General features: G+C 59.3%; 1 protein-coding gene across 4 annotated transcripts in view; it reads left to right on the top strand.

The window, feature by feature from the left end:
- The window catches only part of LMX1B (LIM homeobox transcription factor 1 beta), a 76,569-nt gene extending 54,500 nt beyond the window's left edge, over positions 1–22,069 (top strand). The window contains exons 2-8 of one of the 4 annotated variants that reach the window (XM_045563004.1): positions 16,452–16,684; positions 18,923–19,104; positions 19,299–19,376; positions 19,501–19,561; positions 20,200–20,232; positions 21,385–21,534; positions 21,816–22,028. In XM_045563004.1, the coding sequence (XP_045418960.1) occupies positions 16,452–16,684; positions 18,923–19,104; positions 19,299–19,376; positions 19,501–19,561; positions 20,200–20,232; positions 21,385–21,534; positions 21,816–21,973 (895 nt within the window). In that variant the 3' untranslated portion in view covers positions 21,974–22,028. Of the gene's footprint in view, positions 1–16,451; positions 16,685–18,922; positions 19,105–19,298; positions 19,377–19,500; positions 19,598–20,199; positions 20,233–21,366; positions 21,535–21,815 lie in introns of all 4 variants that reach the window. The other 3 variants (XM_045563003.1, XM_045563001.1, XM_045563002.1) reach the window with 3 other exon arrangements.
- Positions 22,070–23,710: the final 1,641 nt, after the last annotated feature.

Below are 23,710 nucleotides of genomic sequence, written 5' to 3'. Positions count from 1 at the left end.
AGTGTAATATCCTGTGGGCTTACTCGGGAGAGAGTGGGCTGTGCAGAGCCAGCTCCCTCCAGGCCAGGGCAGCGGCCCCCCACAGCCCAGGCCCCCAGCGGCCCAGAGGCCACTTGGCCAGGCCTCCACTCCCCTCCCACCAGAAGGGCAGAGAGAACCGGGGTCGGCAGCCTCCGCCGCCCCCTCCTCCCAGACTGGGGCTTCCAAGTAAATTCATCTTCCTTATTAAAAACCAGGCTTGATGCTCCCGGGCTCCAGCTGCGGCTGTGGCTGGACCTGCAGGGCAGGGCTGCCAGGGTGGGGAGGCCACACTGCAAGGGGCAGAGGTCTCCAGCCCTGGAGCTGGGAGGGCCAGGTTTAGATCCCTCCTGTCTGCCACATCCTGACTGGTGACCTTGAGCAAGGCCCTCGGTTGTACCCTCTGTGCAATGGACTCATCAGTCACAGCAGGAGGCTATCGGGGGATTAAATGAGAGCCAGTGGCTGGTAGCCGCCCCCTTGCCTCAGTTTCTCTGATTGCATAGTGGGGATCAGGGGACTCCCTTACAGGCTCTAGAGGGAGGCAGGGTCTGTGCCCTCGAGGGGCTCACACACTGTAGAGGGCTGTGATCCGCAGAACCGCGCACACATGTGAGAGTGATTAGAAGCGGCAGAGACCCAGTTGATTTTATTTTATTTTATTTTTTCCCGGAGAAACAATAGTTGCCCCCTCTCCCGAGTCTGGAATGCTTTACGCCCAGGGTCTGGGACCCCTCATTTAAATTGGCTGCGAAAGGACAGGCACCGTGAGCCCCAGGAGGAGGTTGTTAGGGATGGAAGCCGGGGCCCAGGAATTTACAATCCGTTACTTGAGAGATGTCCTGCCTCCCCCTCACCGGTTCAGGCCTTCGCAGGCCCAGCATGTGCCGTAAAGATGTCACATTGGGTGCGGGGTGCAGAGGAGCAGTCCAGGCCTGGCCTTCGGGAGGGGGGCACACAGCCCAAGACGGGATCCTGCCTGCCCTGCCCCGGCCAGACGAGCCTGGGCAGGAGCTACCCTCTGCGAGCCTCAGCACCCGTCTGCAAGGTGCTGCTGAGCAGGAGCAATTGCTCTTATCACGCACCTGGCAATGCTAGAAGGGAGGCAGGCGCTGGCCCACGCACCTCGCAGCAGGGACTTGGGCAGAACTGTGCATCTCTCACCGCCTGCCCAGAACTCTGCTCAGGTACAAAGAAAGAGGCTCTGTTTGTCCTGTGCCAGATCACACACTGACCTTATCTCCTATTTGGAGCTCTGGCATTTTGTAGCTGCGAGGAGTGGCACGGGCTCAGTCTTCTCATCTGTGAAATGGGAAGACTCATTCCCCTGCTCTCCAGGCTGAGGGGAGATGAGACAATCCGGAGCTTGGCCAGAGCCCAGCACATGGCAGGCGTTCAGCAAGAGGTGCTGTCCCCGCTGGGCAGGTCCAGAGCCCAGGGGCAGTGGGAGCACCTCCCAAGGGCAAGGGCACTGGAGGGGACCTGGGGGAGCGAGTGTGGAGCCACCAGCAGAGTGGGGGGGGACAGGAGCCTGTGCTGGCCACGTGGGGACAAGGTGGCTGTCGGCACCGTCAGGGGGTGGAGGCAGACCAGGAGACACCAGTTTGGGGCCAGACGAGGTCGGTTTCTTTGGGGGCACCGAGTGTTGAGGAGGGGCCTTTTCAGGGGCTGCGAGGGGCCGGCAGAGGGCAGGCCCTGAGCACACAGATTCCCGAGAGGTGGTTTGAGGTGGTGGCTCCCGAGGCCCCCAGGCTCTCAGCTTCTGCTCTGGGCAGAGAGGGGCCACTGGGGACGTTGCTGGGAGCCAGCACTGCGCACACCTCCCAGCACCTCACCCCCCCACAGGCTCAGGTGACCGCAGCCCTGCTGGGCCAATCAGCCATTTCAGTCTCCAACTCCTGGAGACGCCCAGGAGAGGGACGGGCCTCATCTCAGGGATGAGCATTTAGGAATCTGCTCACTGGGGTGGCGGGAGGGGCAGGGGTGGAGGGTGCATCCCGAGGGAGGCTGCATGGAAATGCCCTGCCAGTGTGAGTGTGCGCAGTGGCGGGGGCAGGGAGCAGAGTAAACAGCCGCTGCCCTGTCCTCTCTGCGGCTGTGGCCAGGTACACAGCCCTGTTTGGACAGCTGCCTTGTCTGTCCGTCTGTTTGGGAGATGCTGGCTGATAGATGGGGCTGAGCGGACTGTTAACCCCTCGCTGCCTGCAGGGCCCTGTGCTCCCTTCCTCCTCCCGCGGCATGCCGAGCAGCCAGAGGGTGGTCCCGGCTGCCTCCGCTGCACCTCCTCTCTAGGCAGACATCTCTTGCTCCGAGTCAGGGACAGTGCCCCAGGGACAGGGCGAGGGGGGCTCCAGGGCATCAACAGCCTGCCCCCCCCACCAGGGAGCCAAGGACAGAGAAGGGGGTCTCTCCTAGTGGTGGCCAGCGGCAGAACATATCTCTCTGTCCTGAGCCCGCCTCACCCCCACACCCGTGCCCTGCGGAAGCTCCTCTGTCTTTATTAAAAAGCGAGCTGCCAGGCTGTCTCAGGGCTGCCCTCTTCACAAACGCCAGCTCCGCACGGGGTCTGGGGTGGAAGAAGTGAGGGTGGAGGCGACCGGGGCCACCAGCAGCAGGCCCCAGTGAAGTGTGAACAGGCGGAAGTGAGGCTTGGGCCGGCTGTAGGGGAGCTCAGCAGCTCACATCTGTCTCCTCCTGGGCGTCAGTGAGCGAGGCGAGACTGGCATCTCCACGTGGTCCCCCCCACCCTGCGTGCCCATCTCAGCCACCGCCGCTCTACCCCTCAGGCACCTGGCAGGGTCAAGGGAGCCCCTGGCTCCTCCCATCCACCCCACAGCCCCATGGACTTCTAGAACACCCTACACAGATTGCTCTCTAGTATATCACCCCCTTCTCCCGCCCCAGCCAGGACCCCTGTGCCTCTCACCTCCTGGGCTCCCCCCTCGACCTCTTAGTCTTCCCGCTCTGCTCAGAGCCCCCCCACCCTTGGTCCCACTCCGCAGCCAGAATGATCTTTTAAAAATGTAAATCGCTGAAGCCACTCCCCACTTAAAACCTTTCAGTGGCTTCCCAGGGCTCTTGAGATTAAGTCAAAAATCCTTTAAATAGCTGGAAAGGCCATCAGCAGGGCATGGGTTAAATAAATTAGGGTTTGCCCCACGACTGAGCATCAGGCAGCTGTAAAACCAGGTGTTCTAGGCCCTGGCATCTCCACTTGGGGGGCGGGGGGAAAACGGACATCAGGAGCAGAACAGTTGTAGAGTATATTAGTGTTCGTGCAAAAAAAAAAAAAGTGGGCAAAAACCTCAAGCAGTCCTCATAACAACAACAACAACAACAACAACAACAAAATAAAAATAAAACAAAACAAAACCAAAAAACCCAAACACCCAGGCGGGGAGGGAGAGGGCGGCTACACACTGGAGTGTGTGTGTTGCATGCGTGTGACGTGTCTCTGGAGGGAGGCGGGGAGGCGGAGGACGCAGCAAACACCCTTTTGTATTTGTACATTTCCATATTAAATCGTGGAATGCATTACCTATTCAAAAATAAATTCTATTATTTTTAAAATAAGACATTTTTAAAGTAGATGGTCCGCAAGACACTGCACATTCCGGCGGGCTCCCCATGCTCCAGCCTCCTCCTGTCCCAAGCGCCCCACTCCTTCCCTCGCACACACTCTGCCACCTTTTATTTCTGGCTTCTGTTTGTCCTGTCTCTGGGCCTTTGCACACCCTGTGTCCTCTACTGCCTGCCTCTCTGTCCGCTCCGTCCTCACCCGGCAGCTTCTCCCCCTCCCTGTCTGAGCCCAGACCTCTGTCTTCCGGAGAGTGGCCTTCTCTGCCTCGCCCCCAACCCGCACCCCGGCCTGGGCTGGGTTGGCAGCAATCACAGCCGCACTCATATTCGCTTGTCTCTCAGTGGCTGGTTCACAGCTGTCCCCAGCACCCAGCACCGCGCCCCCACACAGTAGCTGCCGCATCAGGATTTGGGGGACAGATGAACTGTCAGGAAGGGGAGGATGCCCTGGGAATTCCATGGTATGGGGGCTGGGAAGTGTCCACCTGGGCTTTGAAGGACGAGAAGGATTTTGCCAGACTCGCAAGTGGCACGGTCTTCCAAGCAGAGGGCAGCGCAGGGCGCCAAGACCGGGCAGCTGGACATCTCTAACTACCTGTCTGCCGATGCCGGTTCTTCTACACCGGAGCTGTGTGCATCTTGGGCGAATCACCTCCATTCTCTCCACCTCAGTTTGCTCATCAGCGAAATGGGTGTTAGCGAGGGACCTCTCCGAGTTGCTATGGGCAGGGTCTGCAGATCCCTTCGGGAAGGCATGCACACAGTTGGCGCTAGATAAATGCTGGGGGAACTACTGCAGGCTCAGGGAAAGGGTTAAAGCCCGGCGCTTTTTAATTGTCAAATGACTGCGGGCGATTAGCGCTGGCAGCTTCCTCAATAATCGCTCTTCTCTGTACCTGCTGGGAGCTTAATTAAAAAACAAAGAGGCTCAATTTAAAGGCCATTACTATGCTAATGCAGCCGGGCCGGCGGTGATTAAGCGGCTCGAGCGGGTGGCGGGTGGCTGGGGCAGGGCGAGAGGCGATCAGTTACCCACTAACGGGCGGCGGCGCACCCTACCCGCCCTGCCCGCCCCCAGCCGGCTCGCAGGAACGCAGGAGACCCCGGCGTGTGGACGTGGTCTCCTGGATCCTCTTCTGGCTTCCTACAAAGAGTCCGCACTGTGGGCAGGAAGTGAATGCCACCCACACGTCTAAGTGGCCCCTTTAGAATTCCTCCTTCTGCACCTCCACCCCCAGCCCTTCGTGGAGCCTGCTCCTCTCCTGCACCCACTTTGCAGGTTACTCTCTCAGGCCCCTGTGGATGGCTCGGCTGGGGGACATGTTCTGCCCACCCACTATAGCTCTGCGTCAGCCCAGCACACTCAGGCCACTGGCTAGAAGCAGGTCTCAGGCTTCCAAACCTCTGGAGCATTTGCTTCCCTGTCCCCAAACACTGGGAAGGCAGGAGAGGGTGGTGGTTACCAGCCAGGCTGACCTGGGCTGGGGTCCTGGCTCTGCATCTCTCCAGCTGGGTGACCTGCAGGAGGAAGGGACTCCGGGTGGCCCCTGACTGTGAAGCTTGCAGGACCTGGCTGGGCTGGCTCCTGTGAGTGTGACATCCAGTAGGGACATAGCAGGTGTGTGAAGTCACTTAGGGTGAGGGGGAGGCTTCGCCCAGATCTCATGAGAGAGATGCGGCAGTGAGGCCCTCAGTGACTGGACCCACAGAGCTGGAGCTGTCTCTGGCTGCATTAGGAAGAGCATAGGATGGGAAATAAGGGAGGAGATGGCTGGTCTTCCCTCTGGAGGAATGAGCTACAGGGCTCCGTGCTTCAGGGGCTACATGGACAAACTCAGGCTCATTCAGAGGGTGACCAAAGTGTGGAGAGACGGCCATAGGAACCTGGGGGGCTTAACCAAGAGAGGGAGGTGTCACCACCATCTGTGAGTCTCTGAAGGGCAGGAAGGAGCACGCTTAGTCTCTGGGGCCCCAGCTGAAGCTGGACATTTGCACCCAATATATGACACCCCCATGTCTGTCTGGACACCGTGGTTTCGACCCTGAGTGTGTTTTCATTAGCTGCCTGGTAAAATCTGTGGTAATGAACTTTGGTAATTTTGTTGTTGACATCGAAAACCACCCAACTGAGCCTGGGGAAATTTAACTTGGTGAAATAATCAGTACAAAATACAAGTGACAGCAGTGAAACTACCCGTGGTAAGATGTGCCACTGCCACAAATTCACCAAAGAGTCAACCAGGAAGATCCAACACAGGCACAAACCTGATGATAGAGAGAAGCTTTATTGAAATTTTTTTCATGAAAAATAATTTATCTCAATGAAAATAATTTTAGGGAAATAATGAGAAAAGTTGTAAATTATTTAACTGTACTAGAAAGAAAATTGATCAAAAAATTAAATTGCGTTAATGGAGTTTGTTCCAGAAAACACTTGCTCAGAGGAAGTTTATCAATGTTTTTATAACCCTAATTAACTGCTATGGTCTATGCACAGGGAATCCAAAATCCTTTCGGTCAGGACGGTGGGACCAAAATATCAACGGGGTCAGCTGTCACACACTCCAGGATTTCTGCTGCTGAGACTCCTCTCCCCTGGAATGTCTGGTTCCCCATCCCGCCAGGAGCCCCCTGAAGGCTGTAGCCCTGCACCTTGTTCCCACTGATTTCTCATCACCTAGCACAGAGCATGGTCATGGTGGGTGCTAGACAGATGCTTACAGCATCGAGTCTTACATTATAGTGAAAGGCCTGAAAGGCAGTTAGTTTCTGCTCTTTTAAGAGGAAGAGTCACGGCACAGGGTTTGGCACAGAGCAAGTACCTAAGTATTTGTTGGGTGGATGGATATTTGTACGGATGGATAGATGGGTAAAAGAGTGGATAGATGGGTAGGTAGATGGATGGATGGATAGATAAGTGGATGCGTGGGTAGGTGGATGGATGGATGGATGGATGGGTATATGGGTGGATGGGGAACAGGTGGATACATAGGCAGGTGGATGGATGGGTAGATGGAAGGATGCTTGTATGGATGGATAGATGGGTGAAAGTGTGGGTGGATGGGGTACAGGTGGATAGATGTGTAGGTAGATGGATGGATGGATAGATGGGTAGGTAGATGGACGGGTAGATGGAATGATGTTTGTATGGATGGATAGATGGGTGAAAGAGTGGATGGATGGGGGGGTACAGGTGGATGGATGGGTAGTGGAAGGATGGATGGATAGCTGGCTGAGTGGCTATATGGGTGTGGGTGATTGGATGGGAACAAGAGCCATCTGACCTGCCCTCTTTAACCCAACATTCAAGGCCTCCAGCCTGACCCTTCTTTCTTGCCTGTGCTCCAGCCTAACCCGTGTCTCCCTAACCCTGAAAATGGCCTCCGTTTTCTTCACACCTTTGCTGGTCTCTCTGCCTCTACACAGAGCCCAACTCTGGACTCAGACACATCCCTTCCCATCCTAGCCCCACCACTTCCCCCATTGGAATCCTCTGAACTCTTCAAAGTCTCCTGGAGGTCTTCCCTGACCTCCAGCTCTGCCCGCCACCTGGCTGACTTTGCACCTCATCAGACCCAACCCTGGATCCCCCAGCCCTTCCTGGGCACTTGGGTCTGGGCCTGGTCCATTCTGGCCATGCAGGCCCCAGGGAGAAACCCAGAGGCCTCTACCTCTCACGGTGAGGGGTCTGCCGTCTTCCACCTGTGTTGTCAGCCCTCTGGACTACGGAGGCCATAGCCCCCACTTCTATAACCTCGGCACCCCCAGTCCCAGCCCAGGGCATGGGCCCAGCAGCTCCAAGCTGACGGACCAAGTGCAGAGTTATTCCAGGAGGTGGGCAGCACAGAGGGGGCTGAGGCAGGCGGGGCTTCACGAGCAGAGCGTCCCAGGAAGCCGAGCAGAGCGGCTGGGAGGAGGAACAGGGGCTCTGGAACTCAATTTGCCAGCCTCAAACCCCAGCTCTGATGCTAAGCAGCCGTGATACCCTCTCCGAGCACCACTTTCCTCTCTAGTAAAAAGAGAATGGCGGTGCCTACCTCTCAGGGGTCTTATTGCATGTGCAAATAAAGCACAGGGCCTGGTATGTAGGAAACACTCAATAAATCTTAGCAAGTAATAATAACAATAATAATGGTGCTGGATTTGGCAGCCAGGAGCTGGTGACCTCAGTGAGAATGGGGGAGGGTACCTGTGATCAGCTCAAAGGGTTTGATGAGCAGGTGGGAGGAGAAGGTTCCTACTCCCCGACAGTAGAGGGCCTGGCTCATAGTAGGTGCTCAATAAATGTTAGATGAATGAGTGAATAAATGAATCAGCAAATGAATTGCATTTGCCAGGGAAGAAAAAAGAGGGAAGAGAGTCAACCCAAAGGCCATGAAATAGTACAGGTAAAGCCCTTAGAGTGGCACCTGGCACAGAGCTTGCAGACCCTTGACGCCCGGTTGGCCCAGGATATCCTGCAGCTCTGCTAGCCCGGACCAGAGTCCCGAGCCCAGCTGGAAGGGAGGCCTGGGAGGGTGGTCAGAGAGGTGTGGTGCTCTCCTTGCCACCCACCCTGGACTCTTGTCTCTCCCTGCTGGCAGGCGGGTCCTGCCTGTCACTAGGGGAGGTCTGGTCCCCAGAGAATCCCCAAATGGAAAAGAGACTCCTGGGTTCTGGGTGTTGCTCCCACCCGACCCCTCAGGGGTCCAAGCCCCAGAGGTGGGGAACCAGTTGTCGGGTGCTAAGCCACATGGACGCAGCAGCTCACTCTGTAGGTGTGCATGTGTGTGTGTGAGTGTCTGTGTGTGTATCTCTGTGTGTCTCTGTCCCAGTGGCCCCCACAGTGTCTCCAGCCTGGGCCTCTCCCTGAGCTCCAGCCTCGCCCAAGCAGCTGCCCCCTGGACGTGTCCACATGGCTCACTAGAAGACAGCTCAGACCTAATGTGTCCCGAGCTGCCTCCCAACACCCCCCCAACCTGCCCCCAGTCTCCCTTTCATCCAGTGGCGACTCCGTCCTTCCTGCTGCTTGGCCCCAAGATCTCGGGCTCATCCATGCCCCTGCTCTTTCTCTAGCATCCTTCAGAACACGTTCTGGGCGGACCACCTCTCAGCACCTGCCCTGCTCTCACCGGGTCTGAGCGACACCATCCTTTGCCTGGATGATTGAGATCACCGATCACCTCCCAAAGGCTCCCTGCCCCCCAACCCGTGTCCCCACAGCTGCCTGAGAGCCCAGCCCAGTCAGTGTCACTGGCATCCCCCTCCGCACCCCCCCAGGGCTCCTGCCTCACGTGCTCCCCCCACCACGTCCTCCCTGTCCTCAGGGACTTTGCATTTGCTGCTCCCTCTGCCAGGACCCCCTCCCCCCATATCCCAAATACCCTCCCTCTGGTCTCTGCTGGAATGCTGGAATGTCGCATCTCAGTAGCCTCTGACCATCCTTTCTGAAATTGCAACCCCATCGCTCCTCCCTGCCTCGCTTTTCTTCACCACATTGCCACCAGTTATTGTACTCTGAATGCGGATGTATCTATTTGTTAAAACATAAATTTTATTGTCCCCTCACCTGTGAGAATGGAAGCTGGAGGTGGGAGGACGTAGGGACTGTCCCTTTAACTCGCTACTCTGTCTCTGACCTTCCTACAGTAGTACCTGGCACGTAGTTGGCACTAAATAAACGTTTGTGGACGCACTGAATGTGAACGTGTGCCTGGCTGGCCAGGCTGGCCCCTGGATGGTTCCCGGGCTCCCGGCTGTGCCCGTCCCTCCCTGCCCCTGGCCGGTGACCTCCAGCCCGGCCACCCGGCTCCCGACAGCGCCTCGGGCTCCCATCAAAGGGCCGAGGCCCCGCACAGCTGCGTCTGCCGCCCGCCCGCAGGAAGCGCCGGGCAGCTCTCGCCGCATGCTCGGCCCGGCGCGGCGAGGCCCGGGGAGGCCGGGGAGGCCCGCGCGCCCGGCCGCGCCGCGCATTCCAGCCGCGTGATTGACGCGCGCACCGGGGCCCCCGCCTGCGGCTCCCGCCGCCGCCGCCGCCGCCCGGCCCGCCGCTGCCGCATCAAAGCAGATGTTTGCAGCTGGTTTGAGTTGGATCCCCCATCAACAGGCCCCTTTTTGTCTCCAAATAAAAAACAGCTACGTCCCGGAATGATAAGGACGTGGCAGGCGCGTGGGGGAGATGTCAGCCAGTGCGGCAGGGAGGAGGTCAGGGAGCTCCCTCGCCAAGTGACAGGCTGAGGCCAGCAGCAGCAACCCAAGAGTGTCTAGGGTCCTGTCCCCTCAGCTCCTGTGAACTGCAGCTCATCCTTCACCCAGCGTCATCACGGACCACACAGTCCCACCGGCAGTGAGAACATTAGCCGCCACGCTGAGCACTGACTGTGCCAAGTGCTCACAGCTGTGTCACCCTGGGGTCCTGCCGCCAGCCTGGGGAGGGGGTAGCACAGGAATCCACACCAAGGTGTACTTGCAGTGATTACCGGTAAGGCGGGGGCAGGGATCCCAGTTTCCAAATGGGAAAACAGGTTCCGAGAGTGGAGGTGGCTTCCCCAAGGTCAGGCAGCTAGTAAGGGGCGGAGCTGGGGTCCAGGCCTGCCCCTCCTGCCTCCAGAACCAGGTTCTGTTAAGTCACCTTTTCCAGCTCTTCCCCAGACTGACTGCTGCTGCATCCTGTGCCTCTCGGCTTGCGGGCGTACCCCAGTACCCCAGTGAAGCCCATGTCACATTCTGCCAGCAGCCATAGGATGAGGTTTGCTCTAACTCTGTGCCCCAAGCATCTCTAATGAGCCCAGCTCAGAGTCAGCCCCCAGGGGTGTTTGCTGGGTGAATCTGAGAAGGTGCAGCCAGTGTGGACAGAAGGGATGCGGTTCCAGGGGCCAAGCCCTGTGGTCCCCATGGAGGGAGGAGAGTGTTTCCAGCAGTGGTCGCTCCAGGGGTTGTGGGGCTTGGGTCTGGAGAAACCAGGCCCAGAATCTGCCTGGTCCCCAGTGTGGCCCTGGGCGAGGGTCTGACAGAAGCCCATGCCTACAAAGGGGCAGACAGGGAGAGCACACGCCAACCATGCAATTAGGGGGCTTCAGGCTGAAATGGGAGGTGAGGAAGAGGAAGTTCCAGAGCCTGCATCAGGCACCATGGTGAGACGTAGACCCATTGAAATCCTTCTGTGCCAGGCACTGAGCTAAGCTGTCCCACATGGGTTAAGACTCATCAGAGTCCCAATTACCCTGTGAGGGAGGGGTCAGCTCCTCCATTTTACAGAAGAGGAAACTGAGGCTGGAAGAAGGGGTGTGAATTGCCCAAGGCCATGTGGCTGGTGCTGGAGACCTGGAACGCCACACACCTGAAGATGGGTTGGGGCTGACGAAGAGCTCCTGGGTGAGCAGGGAAGGAAGGGACACAGGGCAGAGGCCAGTTGGCCCACCCTGAGTCAGATATCCAGGCCTGGTCCAGTCACTTATGATCAGGGGAGTCATTTATTAATGGTATGCACATGCCCCCCCTGGGTCTAAGTAGGAGGCGTGCATGGAACTTCACTGATAAAAGTTAGAAAACTGGACTCCGAGTTATGTAGCTGTGAAGGAGGTGGGGAGGGCGAGTTCACTTCTCTTGTTACCTAGAGGTGTTCTCTGGCCCCTAGAAGCAGAGTACCTAATATTTTCTTGTCCTACCTGGCTGCCTATTTCATTTCTCACAAGGGTGTTCATTCATTCAACAAACACTCACTAACCACTTCCCCCATGCCAGAGCCTGGGGGTGAATTAGACCTGGTGTCTGATTTCTAGGTCAGTAGGGGCTGCAGACACACAAGTAGCTGGAGAGTGGCTAGGACTGTGGGCATCAGGGAAGGCTTCAGAGAGGAGGTGACATTTGAATGGGTCTTGAAGGATGAAGAAGAGTTCCATAACAAGCAAAGGAAAGGCGGAGAGAAGGGTGAGCCTTGGAAGCAGATGGAATTTTAAGTGCTAAGGAGAAATGAAAGAGCTTGCTGTGTTCAGGGAGCAGCAAGAAGCCTGGCTGCTAGACCCAGGTGCGACGGGATAGGTGGGGCCTTGGATGCCACTATTAGGTCTTTGGGCTTATCCTGAAATTGTTGGGTGCTCTTGGACATTCTGAAAGAAAAGGGACATGTAATCTGATTTGACTTGATGAGGAGGCAAGTCAGAACTTTGGGTGTTTCTCCCCAAACCTTCTATTTTCTCTGTGAAATGGGAGGTGACAATGTCCACTGAGTAGGACTAGTGCAGCGGTCAGGAAGCTGGAGAAGTGTAGAGGAGGCTGGTGAGGAAGGGGGTGACTAGGGTGGTCTTGAGGGGCAGAGGAGCCCCCCTGAGAGTAGAACGCATGCACATGCGGTGGGAGCTCTTCTGAGAACCCAGTGAAGGGCCACATAAACTGTTAAGTGCAGTGACGGGGTGTGGGAATGGCAGTGAGGAGGACGTAGGGGATCTTCCACTCTGAGGATGGTGAACAGGTGCCAGAAGTCCTGGAGAGATAACAGTGGTCATGATCACCACTTACAGAGCCCATCTCCCGTGCATGGCTCTGTAAGTCAGCCTCTGTCATTATCCCCATTGGACAGATGAGGACACTGTCATTCAAGAGGAGAAGGGACTTGTGCGAGATTCCAGTGCTAGGAAGTGGTGGAGCCAGGATGCCGAGCCCAGTGCCTGCTGCACGGACTCTAGGATCTGGCAATGAAGACCTGCCTGGAGAGGCTGGCGTGGCCCCAGAACATTAGGAAGCCAATGTTACTGGAGGGAAAGGAATCAGCCGTGCTCCATATGTCTCTGCAGTTCTCAGGGGTTTAAGAGAAATTAATCAGCTTTGTAATCCATGTTCAAATGCTCCCGAAAAAATTGGTTTTCCGAGTTTTGTTTATTAGCCTTATGAGTTTAATAAATTGAGCATTAAACAAATAAACCAATAAAAATTCAGAGGAGATGGAGATGTGTTCTCGCAGCCTGGGACTCTTCAAGGGAGGGATCCCCCTAAAAATAGAATTTGCTCCTCCATAATCACAGATGATCCCAACAGCAAAAAAAAATGTGTTTGTGTGTGTCAGGGAGTGGGCGTTAAGTTTGGTTTAAAAAAAAACCCAAATGCACAGCCCCACCTTCTGGGGGCTGAGCTCATGCCTAGTAATAAGAACTTGGGGTGAACTGGGCCACAGGCCTTGGGGGCCGGCAGACAAGGGCACAGAGCGGGGGTGACTGGTGAGCGCAGGCACGCTGGGAGGCACGGAGCAGGGAGAGTACCTGCTGCTCCTGCGTGACCTTGAACCAGTAACCTGCACCTCGGTGTGCTCATCTGTAAAAGGAGGGTGGACACAGGGCTCTGTGAGGATTTAAGGAGGCGATGCGGGGAGGTGACTGAGTGTTCTCAGTCTCAGTGATGTTAACGAGACACATGGAACGTTGAGCCAGGAGTGCTCTGTCCAGATCAAGCCAGGCAGAAGCGGAAGGGCCAGCCCCAAACCCAGGGTGGTGGTGACAGGGAGGTACAGCTGGGACCTGTCAACCCAGCCAGTGCCAGGGAGGTGCCCCCTGGAATTGTGGCGACCCTAGCAAGGGTGATCGACAGGGCACTTGGGACACATGTGGGACAAAAGAGGGCAGAGAAAGGCAGACTTTTGCGGAGTGCCTTCCTCAGGCCAGCGCAGTGCCGAGCGCTTTACATGCAGTGAACCCTCCCAGTGACCCCGTGGTCATTCCCACTTTATAGATGAAGAATTTGAGGCTCAGAGAGGGTAAATGTCTTGCCCAGAGTCACACAATGAGAAAGTTAGGGAGCCAGGATGGAACCCTGGGCTGTGCCCTCTGTGCCTGCTGGTTTACTCTGACAACCCACTGCATCCTCATGCTGAGAAGCAGGCAGTGTTGTCGAGCCCATTATACAGATAAGTAAGCTGAGGTTTGGGAAGAGGAAATTACCTGCCCAGTCACCAGCCAGCAAGTGGTGGACCGAGGCAGGGGACCCAGGTCCATCCAATTCCAGTGTTTGGGGGCTTCTCGGGGGCTTCTCAGAAGCTGCCCCCACTAATCCCTCCATGGCGAGAGGCGCTGGGGGAGGGAGTGGGGGCTCACAGAGAAGAGGGGACCCCAATGGTGCCCCCGAACCCCTCCCACACCTGCTGTTAGTAGCTTTTGCCCCAGCACGGTAGACAAAGGCAGCCCCATAATTGGGAGCGAGTATTTCATGCGTCCCCCCCCGATGTTTTATTGGGTGGAGAGATGCTTGGAGACCAAATGGATGGCGCATTCCATTTATAAAGTGCACGCGGTTTGTTTTATTTCCCGAGTTTTTGCAATCTAGATAACAGATGATGCCCCGAGTGGCTGGCGCTGCCTCTGTAATGGCGGCACCGAGCCTTTGGAGAAGTATTAATAATAGATTGTGTTGATGAGTTTGGAGAAAGTAGCAATCGACCCCCTGCTGCCAAGACATTAGCGCGGCTGTTCTGAATGCAGCCAGCATGGTGGCATCGACTGCAAATGCAGGTCACCAACCCTGCTGTCCCCCTCCACAGCCTGAGAAGGTCTCTCTGGGAGCCCAGTGTGTGCCCACCCTGGCCTAGGACCCCGGCCCTGCTGTGCTGGCAGAGACACCGCCAGTGCCTGTCCGCTCACGGGCCACAGAGGGCAGGCTGCACACCTTAGTGGTGGGGAGGACGCAGAGGGGCAGTGCGGGGTGGGGTGTGGTAGCATCCTACATGTGAGAGGCACGGGTTCTGCAAACCACTTCTTTCTCAGCCCCTCGGTAGAGCTGGAGAGCCAGCCAGATTTCTAGAGGCCTCTGCCTAAGACTGTATGGACAGTTGGGTAGGTTGTACCCCGAACCAAGGATATTGGGCCAAAGAGCCAACTTAGAGCCGAAATCCAGCCCATATTCCCCTTGAAAAGCCATGCACTTTGTGGGCTAGTGGGGTCCTGCCTCCTGGAGCGGAGAGCCTGGCCTCAGCCTCGGCTCACCAGGACTTCACTCGCTCTGCGAACACTGAGACCTCCTTGAGGGTCAGATAGAGCCAGGTCCTGCCCTGTGGAACCCCAGTAGAGTTGGGCACTGATGGGGACATGCACCGTCACTCCACGGTGATATTCACCAAGTTACATACTCAGTGTCATTGAATCCTGACAACAGCCTTCAAGGGAGGTCTTGTTGACATCCCCATTTTACAGCAGAGAAAACTGAGGCCAGAGGGAAGCTCAGGGGAGCATAGAGGAGGCCACCTCCCCTAGACTGGGGCATCACAGAAGGCTTCCCAGAGGAGGTGGCATTTCATTTGGGCATTGCAGGATGAGTAGGAGCCTGCTGGGTAGAATAGAGGTGGGTGGCAGTGGTCGCTAGGGGTGCCCTCCAGCTGAGTGCCCTGGCTAGTGCCGGGACAGTAGGCAGCGCTGGATTCGGCCCTGTCCACCCCGCCCCACCAGCTCGCCGTGGGCGGTGCTGACGGCAGCCCCGGGAAGGGAGGCAGGCGAGTGCCTCCGTTTATGGCCATTTCTGTTCCAGAACCGATTAGAAGAGAATTGCAGCCGTAATCTGTGCCCGTGATGGCGGGCCATAAAGAGGGATGGGATGTGCACAGCGCTCCCAAGGTGGCGCCTGCAGACGTGGCCCGGGGACGCGAGGAATGAAAAATGGTTTTAATTCCCTCCCAGCAGCAATAATTTGATTCTTCATAAATTTTTCCATCAAAGTGTTGTTGAGGCTGAGTTCCCACAGAGCAGGGCACGTGATGGGGTGGGGGTGCTGGGAGCAGCGGTCAGCGGCGCGGGCAGAGGAGGGGCCGGGCTGCCCAGACCCTCCTGCACGTGCTGGCCGGGGCCAGACATGCCCGCCCGCGTTTGTCTGCGGAGATGGGAGATGGAGCACCTTTGTCACGGGGCACTGGACCAGGCCCGGGCTGGGAGTTGGCTGCAGCATTTACTACTCACCTGACCCTGAACAAGCGACTCTGCCTGCCAGCACCTCAATTTCCTCATCTCTAAAATGGGGTTAATGTTCGTTCTTGTCTCATAGGGTTGTTGCAAGGATTAAATGCATTTCCGCACGTACGGTGCTTGGCGCAGCACCTGCCATGCTGTACGTGCCCAGTAAATACCTGTTCGCGATGGAGGTGCGGAAGCTGAAATGGAGGCATCACCCAAGCCAAGGGACAGAGAAAGAACATGTCAAAAGGCTGCCATGATGGTGCTTTGGAGAAGCCACAGGCTGCTCTGTGGGCCGCAGCCCGGGGAAGCAGAGGGTGGTGAGGGAAGAGGCAGGATCATGAGAGGCCTTGAGCGCCAGGCTCAGGCACTTGGATGTTTCCCTACGGGCACTAGGGAGCCATGGAAGAGTCTGGAGCAGGGAAGCAGCATGATCAGCATGAAGTGTTTTGGAAAGATCCCTCTGGCTCCTGTGTGTGTGGTGGGGTGGGCCCTGTTGAAGGGCTGCAGGGGTCAGGAACACATGGAGGGGACTGGTGGCTGCTCATGCTGGAGAAGAGGGGCCCAGGCCAGGTGGTGGGTTGGGCAGGGAATTGCTTGGATGTGGGGGTGAGGGAGGATCAGGGAGGAGGCAGAGCTGGTCAGGAGTGAGGGTGGACGGGACTCTCTCAGGACGGAAGGTTCAGGCGGACCCTGCACACTGCCCTCTAGTGGCCACCTTGTCGCTGGGCGGGAAGGGCCCTGAGCTGCCACACCCAGGAGAGGCACCTCTCACAGGACACAGGATGCCGGCGCCCACCCTGCTGCAGGGCCTCCCGCTGTCTGGGCCCTGCCCAGGAAGAGCGTCTCCCACTTGGGCCTGAGGGTCAGGGAGGGGGGAGAGGCCTCAGCGTCAGTGGCCCCTGGGAGGGACCTCTGAGCCCAGCCGATGCCCCCTTTGTGCACCTGCAGGCTCTTCGCAGCCAAGTGCAGCGGCTGCATGGAGAAGATCGCCCCCACCGAGTTTGTGATGCGGGCGCTGGAGTGCGTGTACCACCTGGGCTGCTTCTGCTGCTGCGTGTGTGAGCGGCAGCTCCGCAAGGGCGACGAGTTTGTGCTCAAGGAGGGCCAGCTGCTGTGCAAGGGCGACTACGAGAAGGAGAAGGACCTGCTCAGCTCCGTGAGCCCCGACGAGTCCGACTCCGGTGAGCCCTGGCCCAAGTGGGGGGCAGGCCCCAGGGACCGGCCTCGGCAGGGTGTCGTGGAAGGGTGTCCACGCTGCACACAGACAGCGCTCGCACATCCATGTGCATGTACACACATGGACACTAATGTGCATACCTCCAAGCACACAAAAAGCGCCTGTGCTCACTATTCCTAAGGCACACATGTCTGTACATATCGACATGCATGTGGTCACATGTGTACACACACACATAAAATGCACGTGGGGATACCCATACCCAGGAGCATATATATGTACTCACATGCATGTAGAGACGTGTGCTCACATAACCAGGCATGCAAGCCACACCCAGGTAAACACACACACATGACCCAGCATACTCTTGCACTGAGCGCTATACACATGGCTGCACGTGCACATGCCATGGTTGCACGTATGCATACCCACACCCCTTGTTCTCTGGCCCACCACCCTCACCCTCCCTGACGTGGCCCCCACTGTGGCACAGCACCCTGGCACAGCGCGACAGCAGGGCTGCAGGCTGGGGACCTCTTGGGAGGCAGGGATCTGATGTGTCCTCCCTTCCTCGGCCCCCCAAAGCCTTCCGCAGTGGGGAGCAGACAGCCCTGAGCTATTCCCAGTTTCCCAGCCAGGGGCACTGGGGCCCTTCAGGGTAGGGGGAAGACCCCATTTCCCAGGGTGAAGGCAACTCTCTACTCTGTTCCAGACCCCAAAAGGACTATGCCAGTTTGGAGCCCTCCTGGCAGGAAGGGCAAGGCCAGCCAGGAATGAGTCTGAAGGAGGAAAGGCCTGGAGGTGGCCTCGGCCCTTGTCATTCCCGGGAATAGGGGGAAGGACTTGAGCAGGGAGCGTGGAGAGGAGCTGTCCTGGCCTGCCAGGCCCTCTGTGTAACCCAGAGCCCCACAGTAACAGGGTCTGCCCACATGGGAGGGTCTGTCACTGCCAGGGCCCTCGGTGGAGGCAGTGAGCAATCCATCTGTCCCTGCTGTCCCTGGGCAGGGCAGCCCTGGCTGGTCCCATGGCTGCCTGGACTCCTGGGGGAGAGCAGAGCCTGCCAGGTGCCATGGTCCTTTCATACCAGGCCTAGGAGAGCAGCCCCCTCCCTAGGGGCTCGCACTCTGAGGAAGACAGGGCTGGAGGAAGGGGACCCGTCCAGACGAGGGCAGCAGGAAGCCCAGCGGCAGGTGGGAGGCTTGGCCATCCATCTAGGGCTGGCATTTCTGAGACCCAGACTCCGGGGCGTGGAAGTGCCAGGTGTGCATGGTGGGTGCAGGTGTGTCACTGGGTGGAAGCACATGCTTCTGCGAGCCGTGCATGTGCCTGCTGAGGTGTGGGCGTGCTTGCACGTCCTGCCCGCAAGCATGGGCCTGTGTGCGCGTACGCCTGTGAGCTGCATGTGCTGGGCCTTTGCGGGCCCACGTGCCAGTCTGCATGTGTGTGTGCCGGGGCGAGTGCACCTGTGTGCGTGCTCACCTGCACGCTGTGCTCACTCTCGCGTGAGGGTGTGGGTGCATGTGTCTTTGCCTGTCGATTCTTCACCCCTGGCAGCTTCAAGGAAGAAACTCCCTGCGTCTCCCCTGAGGCACTCACGCCTGGCCGGCCCCGGGCTGGTGCAGTGGGAACTGGTTCTCTTGGAGGCTGACATGCTGGGCTGGGTCTCCAAGGGACCAGAGGTCAGTGGGACGAGGCGGGTCCCAGACCAGATGGGCCCGGGAAGCCCGGGGCCAGAACAGTCCACAGATGCCAGCCTTCCTCTGTAGGGGTCTGTTGGCCCTAAGAGGCAAGCAGATCTGCCCTCAGGTGTGATCACACATGTACCTGTGCACACTTCTGTGTGTATCTACACACAGGACTGTGCACAAGCAGGCGTGTGCTCCTGCGTACCTGTTTCCCACGTGGGCCTGCATCAAAGCCTTCTTGAGTATGTGTGCACCTAAGTGTGCAGGGCACGTATGCATGTGCCCGTCTGTGCCTGTGGCCTGCAGCGCGCCTGTGTTCACTCTGTGCAGGTCCACCTGCGTGGGGAGTGTGTGCCGGGGAAGGGACACGCAGGGCATGGGGCGGGAGAGGAGGGGCCAGGGCAGGGAGGTAGACTTTAGCCCTAGGGCACTGGGGGCCACGCAGGTGTCAGCAGAGGGCGAGGGGGCCATCGTGCAGAAGGTGGCATGAGGACACAAGTCTGGGGCCTGGGCCACCCCTCGGCCCTCCGTAATAGGCTGGTTTCCGTCCCCCACAGTGAAGAGTGAGGACGAGGACGGGGACATGAAGCCGGCCAAGGGGCAAGGCAGCCAGAGCAAGGGCAGCGGGGATGATGGGAAGGACCCGCGGAGGCCCAAGCGACCCCGGACCATCCTCACCACGCAGCAGCGAAGAGCCTTCAAGGCCTCCTTCGAGGTTTCCTCCAAGCCCTGCCGGAAGGTGAGGGGTGGCTGGGGCGGGGCTGCTGGGGCAGACACCCCACACTCCCCACCCACCTTTTCAGATCCTACCCACTCTGTGCTTGCTGGGCGCAGGACATCCCTCCACCTCCCCCCATCTGCCCCGCACCCCCAAACCTGCCACTTCCCAGCCGCTGCCCTGCAGCCCTGACCTGTCTCCTCTCTCCGGGCCAGGTCCGGGAGACGCTGGCGGCTGAGACGGGCCTCAGTGTGCGCGTGGTCCAGGTCTGGTTTCAGAACCAAAGAGCAAAGGTGAGTGGCCATCTCCAGGAACGGCTGGCCCTGGGCAGGGTGGGAGCAGGGCGCAGGCGGAAGACGGGGGCCCACATGTGGGTGGGGCAGGGAGGCATCCGGCCTGAACTGTGCTATCCCGCAGATGAAGAAGCTGGCCCGGCGACACCAGCAGCAGCAGGAACAGCAGAACTCCCAGCGGCTGGGCCAGGGTGAGTCGGGCTGGGGCTGGGGCTGGGGCTGGGGGCCCTGCTGTTCCTTTTAACAAGACTCCCAGGAAACCTTCACCAAAGCCATCAGAGCCCAGGGAACTTCTGCCTAAAACCCAGCTGAGGCGTAGAGAAGTGGAGAAGCAGCAGGACCAGGGGACATGGGGAGGAAAGATGGTGGGGTGGGGGTGGGGGCGGCATTTCTGCAATCAAAACAGCGACTGTGCGCTGGGCACAGTTCTCAGCACTGAACACACCCGTGCCACTCAGTTTCACAGAGCCCTGCAAAGGGTATTGCCATGTCCCATTTTACAGATGAGGAAACTGAGGCTTGGTAAGATTGAGGGACTTGCCTGGGATCACTCAGCCCCAAGCATGGGGCTCCAAGCCTGTGCTTTTAACAGGATGACACTCCTTGACACTGCTGCCTCACAGCTGGAATCCAGCGGAAGTCTCCAGACAAAGCTGGCCAGGGTGCTGAGGCGTCCTGCTGGGTGGTGAGGGGCCGTTTAAGGAATAGGGGTCAGGCCCCCCAACGCTGGGCTTTGCTAAAAATGCTGTTTCTACATCAGAATCTTGGGCCAGGGCTGGTCTCCTGGGCCCTATGGGGACGTTGAGCCATCAGGGCCGTGAAGGGAGTGCAGGGACTGCTGGGGGCGGAGGCAGAGCTGCCTGCCCCCGGGTGAGAGGAAGGCTCAGATGCCAGCCGCTGATGGGCAGCCCCTTCTGCTCAGGACTCTGGGGGCCAGGCCAGGGGCCAGGCTGGACGTGGGGCTTCTTAGGCCACAGCCTCAGCCCAGTTCTTTCTTTCCTCTCCCTCGGCCCCTCCTGGGGCTGCAGTCACTGTCTCTGGTCTCCCGGCAGCTCCGGGGCTGTGTCTGGCCCTCGATGTTCCCAGCTCCCTCCTGACACAGCCTCCCTGAGAATGTCCCACAGAAGCCCCAGCGCATCCCAGCCCACACTGCACTCCCGCCACTGCCCGTGTGCACGCAGCACGTCCCGCCCCTCCGCACCCCAGGAGTCACCTCTGACCTTCCTGTCCCACACACGTGGCATCTGCTCAGTCGCCAAATTGGGCGTGATTTCTTTTCTTGGGTCCCGCTCGCTCCCTCCTAGTTGTCTCTCCCACGACTGCCTTGACAGAGACCCCGGCCCTCCCCAGACCTCTCCACCCACCGCTCCAGCTGTCTCCCCCTCACCCCGCTAAGACCCTCCCCTGGCTTTAACACGCAGCGTGCCCCCAAGGCCTCTGTGGTCAGGTCTGTCTTGGCTCATCTCCCCCACACTGGCCTATGGGCTGGACTCCATCCCGGCTGGCAGCTCCTCTTGTCTGGGCCTTTGCTGCCCCCAGCCTGGCATGCCTCACCCCTGGCATGTCCCACCCACGGGGTTGGGCCCCTTCCTCTAGGAAGCCTTCCCTGGGCCTCTTTGGCCTGGGTGTGGGACCTTGGTGCTCCCAGATGGTGGGGAGCACACGGCACCCACACTTGGAATCACCGTTGCCTGGTGGGGCCCCCCTCCCCAGGGTCCTGAGCTCCTGCAGGGTGGGGTGGTGTCAGGAAGGCTGGGGCACAGGCCGGGGAGGACGCTGGCTTTTGGTAAACTGATTATGGAAGAGGGGCCGGGCGTGTCTGGGGAAGGGGCTGGAGGGGTCAGATGTCCGGGCAGCCTCTGCCAGTGAGGGGCCCCTGGGGTGTCCTGAGGTCAGAAGAGACTCCTGGGAGACATCTGTGGGGCTCCCAGGGAAGCTGGGCCATGGGACGGGGCGGGCAGGGCCAGGTGGTGATGGCGTGCTCTGTCCCCAGAGGTCCTGTCCAGCCGCATGGAGGGCATGATGGCCTCCTACACGCCGCTGGCCCCACCGCAGCAGCAGATCGTGGCCATGGAGCAGAGCCCCTACGGCAGCAGCGACCCCTTCCAGCAGGGCCTCACGCCGCCCCAAATGCCAGGTGACCACATGAACCCCTATGGTAAGCCGCCCCACCCCCGCCCACCCCGTTGACCCTGCCCCCTGCCTGGCTGGGCAGGCCTGGGGCTGTGACTGCCACCTGCTGCCCCTGGGGCCAGGCAGGCCCGGCCAGCACAGCCCACGGCCACCCCCTGACAGGACCGACCCCAGCCCCTCTGGGCAGGACTGGCCGGCAGGCCATCCTGTCTCTCCCTGGCCTCCGGCCACACAGCCTGCCGGGCCGACAGGGCCCCCAGGAGCCCCAGCCTGCACCCTGGTCCTGACACCGCTTCTGCCCCGCAGGGAACGACTCCATCTTCCACGACATCGACAGCGATACCTCCTTAACCAGCCTCAGTGACTGCTTCCTCGGGTCCTCGGACGTGGGCTCGCTGCAGGCCCGCGTGGGGAACCCCATCGACCGGCTCTACTCCATGCAGAGTTCCTACTTCGCCTCCTGAGAGCCAGCCGGGCACGGACGCTTGGGCACTGGGCCTGGGGCGGGACTGCAGCCCCAGTGGCCGGCCTGGCCACCCCACCCCGCCACCCGCACAGACTCTGCAGACAGCCATACGGTGCCCTCCCCTTGGCCGGCCGGGCCTGGCTGAAGTGTCCATTGGGCACAGCCAGACCGGCAGATGGACACAGCCTGGGCAGGGGCTGTGTCCTGCCCACAGAGACCTTGTCCCCCCCAGGGACCCAGAGTGCTCGGACGGCCGCTCGCCTCCCAGCCCCACCTCGGCCTCCATAGCGCCTTCTCCCTCCCCATCTCTTTTTTGGGAAGCTTAAATTCTCTCTATTTTTTTAAACGTCCTCTGTGTCCAGCCAACCTCCATGGCTCCCATGCAAGCCCCAGGACGATGGTGCCCGAGACCTGAGAAGCGTGTGTTCCTGGCCCTGCGGTGGTGCCACCTCCCCGCAGCGAGGGCAGGTGCGCCGGCCCTGCCACTGCTCGGCCTGAGAGGGGGGCACTGGCGTGGCTGGGGTGTGCACCGAGCCCGGGCAGACCCAAAGGGACAGAGAGGCACATGCACACACAGGTACAGGCACGTCCCGCACATACGCACACAGCCACAGGGATGCCGAAAGGGACGGTGCCCTGGGCCTGCCCTGCCTTGTCAGGAAGGGGAAAGGAGGCCAGACAGGGCCTCTTCTAGGAGCAGTTGCAGGGAGGGAGAGGAGAGGAGGGTGAGCTTGAAGCACGGGGACCCAAGTGGGGGCTGCCGGGACAGGGGGTGCAGAGATGGAGCCCCGAGAACCAGGGAGCATCAGGCCAAACGGCAGGGCCTCCAGGTGGACAGGGACCTCAGACGCACCCGCGTGGCACTCCACCTGCTGCTTGGCTCCCTCCCAAGCCACCTCTGCCTTTCCTCACACGCCTGCAGTGACGAGGAGCCCACTGTGTCAGCTGCCCTGTCCCGCTGGCCGCACAGCTGCCCTCTCCAGCCCTGAGTCCTGGCTTCTCAGAGCCAGGCTCCTCCCGCGCCTCCAGCTCTTCCTCCCAAACCACGCCCCGAGCAGGACCCAGCTTTCCCTGTGAAGGTGGGGGCAGATGTGACCTCCCTTGCATCTGCTGGCCACAAGCGACCAGGCCATCCCCTCGCCCGCTGTGGGCGCCCTGCCTCTGTTAATGCGGCCGAGGCCCAGTGAGTGCTTTGGGCCACGTGACCTCGGACCCTACTCACCCTGCCCTTCCGTGACTGAATCCCCTGGCACTCACACCCAGGTGACAGCTAAGCCACATCTCTTCTCTGTGAGTGCAGGATGGGAGGGGGACATTTACTGTTTAGACCCAGTGAGGGACGATGACTTTCTTGTTCCGTTCCCTCTTGTTCTAGTCCAGCCTGTGGGGTCTCTCTGTGCACCAGCTCTGTGACCACCACTTTGGTCCCTCCCAGGCACATCTGCTGATGTGAGGAGTCGGCCCTGGGTGTCGCCCAAGGTGTGTGGCCCATGGGGGCCTCTCCCTGTTTGGCTTTGGCCCGTTAACCAGTCCTCCCTGGATGACGCCCCCTTGCAGGCCGCAGGATGTTGCAAAAGATCTTGTCCAACGCCCTGCTGTCCCCCTCAGCCCCTGCCGACTCAGCGCAACCCCGTCAAAGCGAGGGGGCAGCCTTCGGGGCCCTGGTCCGCAGTGTGCCCTGTTCAGGTGCTCACAACCCTGCCTTTAAGTCCAGCCTAGGCCACCACCCCGAGGT

Source organism: Lemur catta, chromosome 10 (genome assembly GCF_020740605.2).
Source record: "Lemur catta isolate mLemCat1 chromosome 10, mLemCat1.pri, whole genome shotgun sequence".
NCBI classification, from domain to species: Eukaryota; Metazoa; Chordata; class Mammalia; order Primates; family Lemuridae; genus Lemur; species Lemur catta.
The sequence above is the reverse complement of the archived record's forward strand: the minus strand, read 5'-3'. Positions and strand labels throughout refer to the sequence as shown.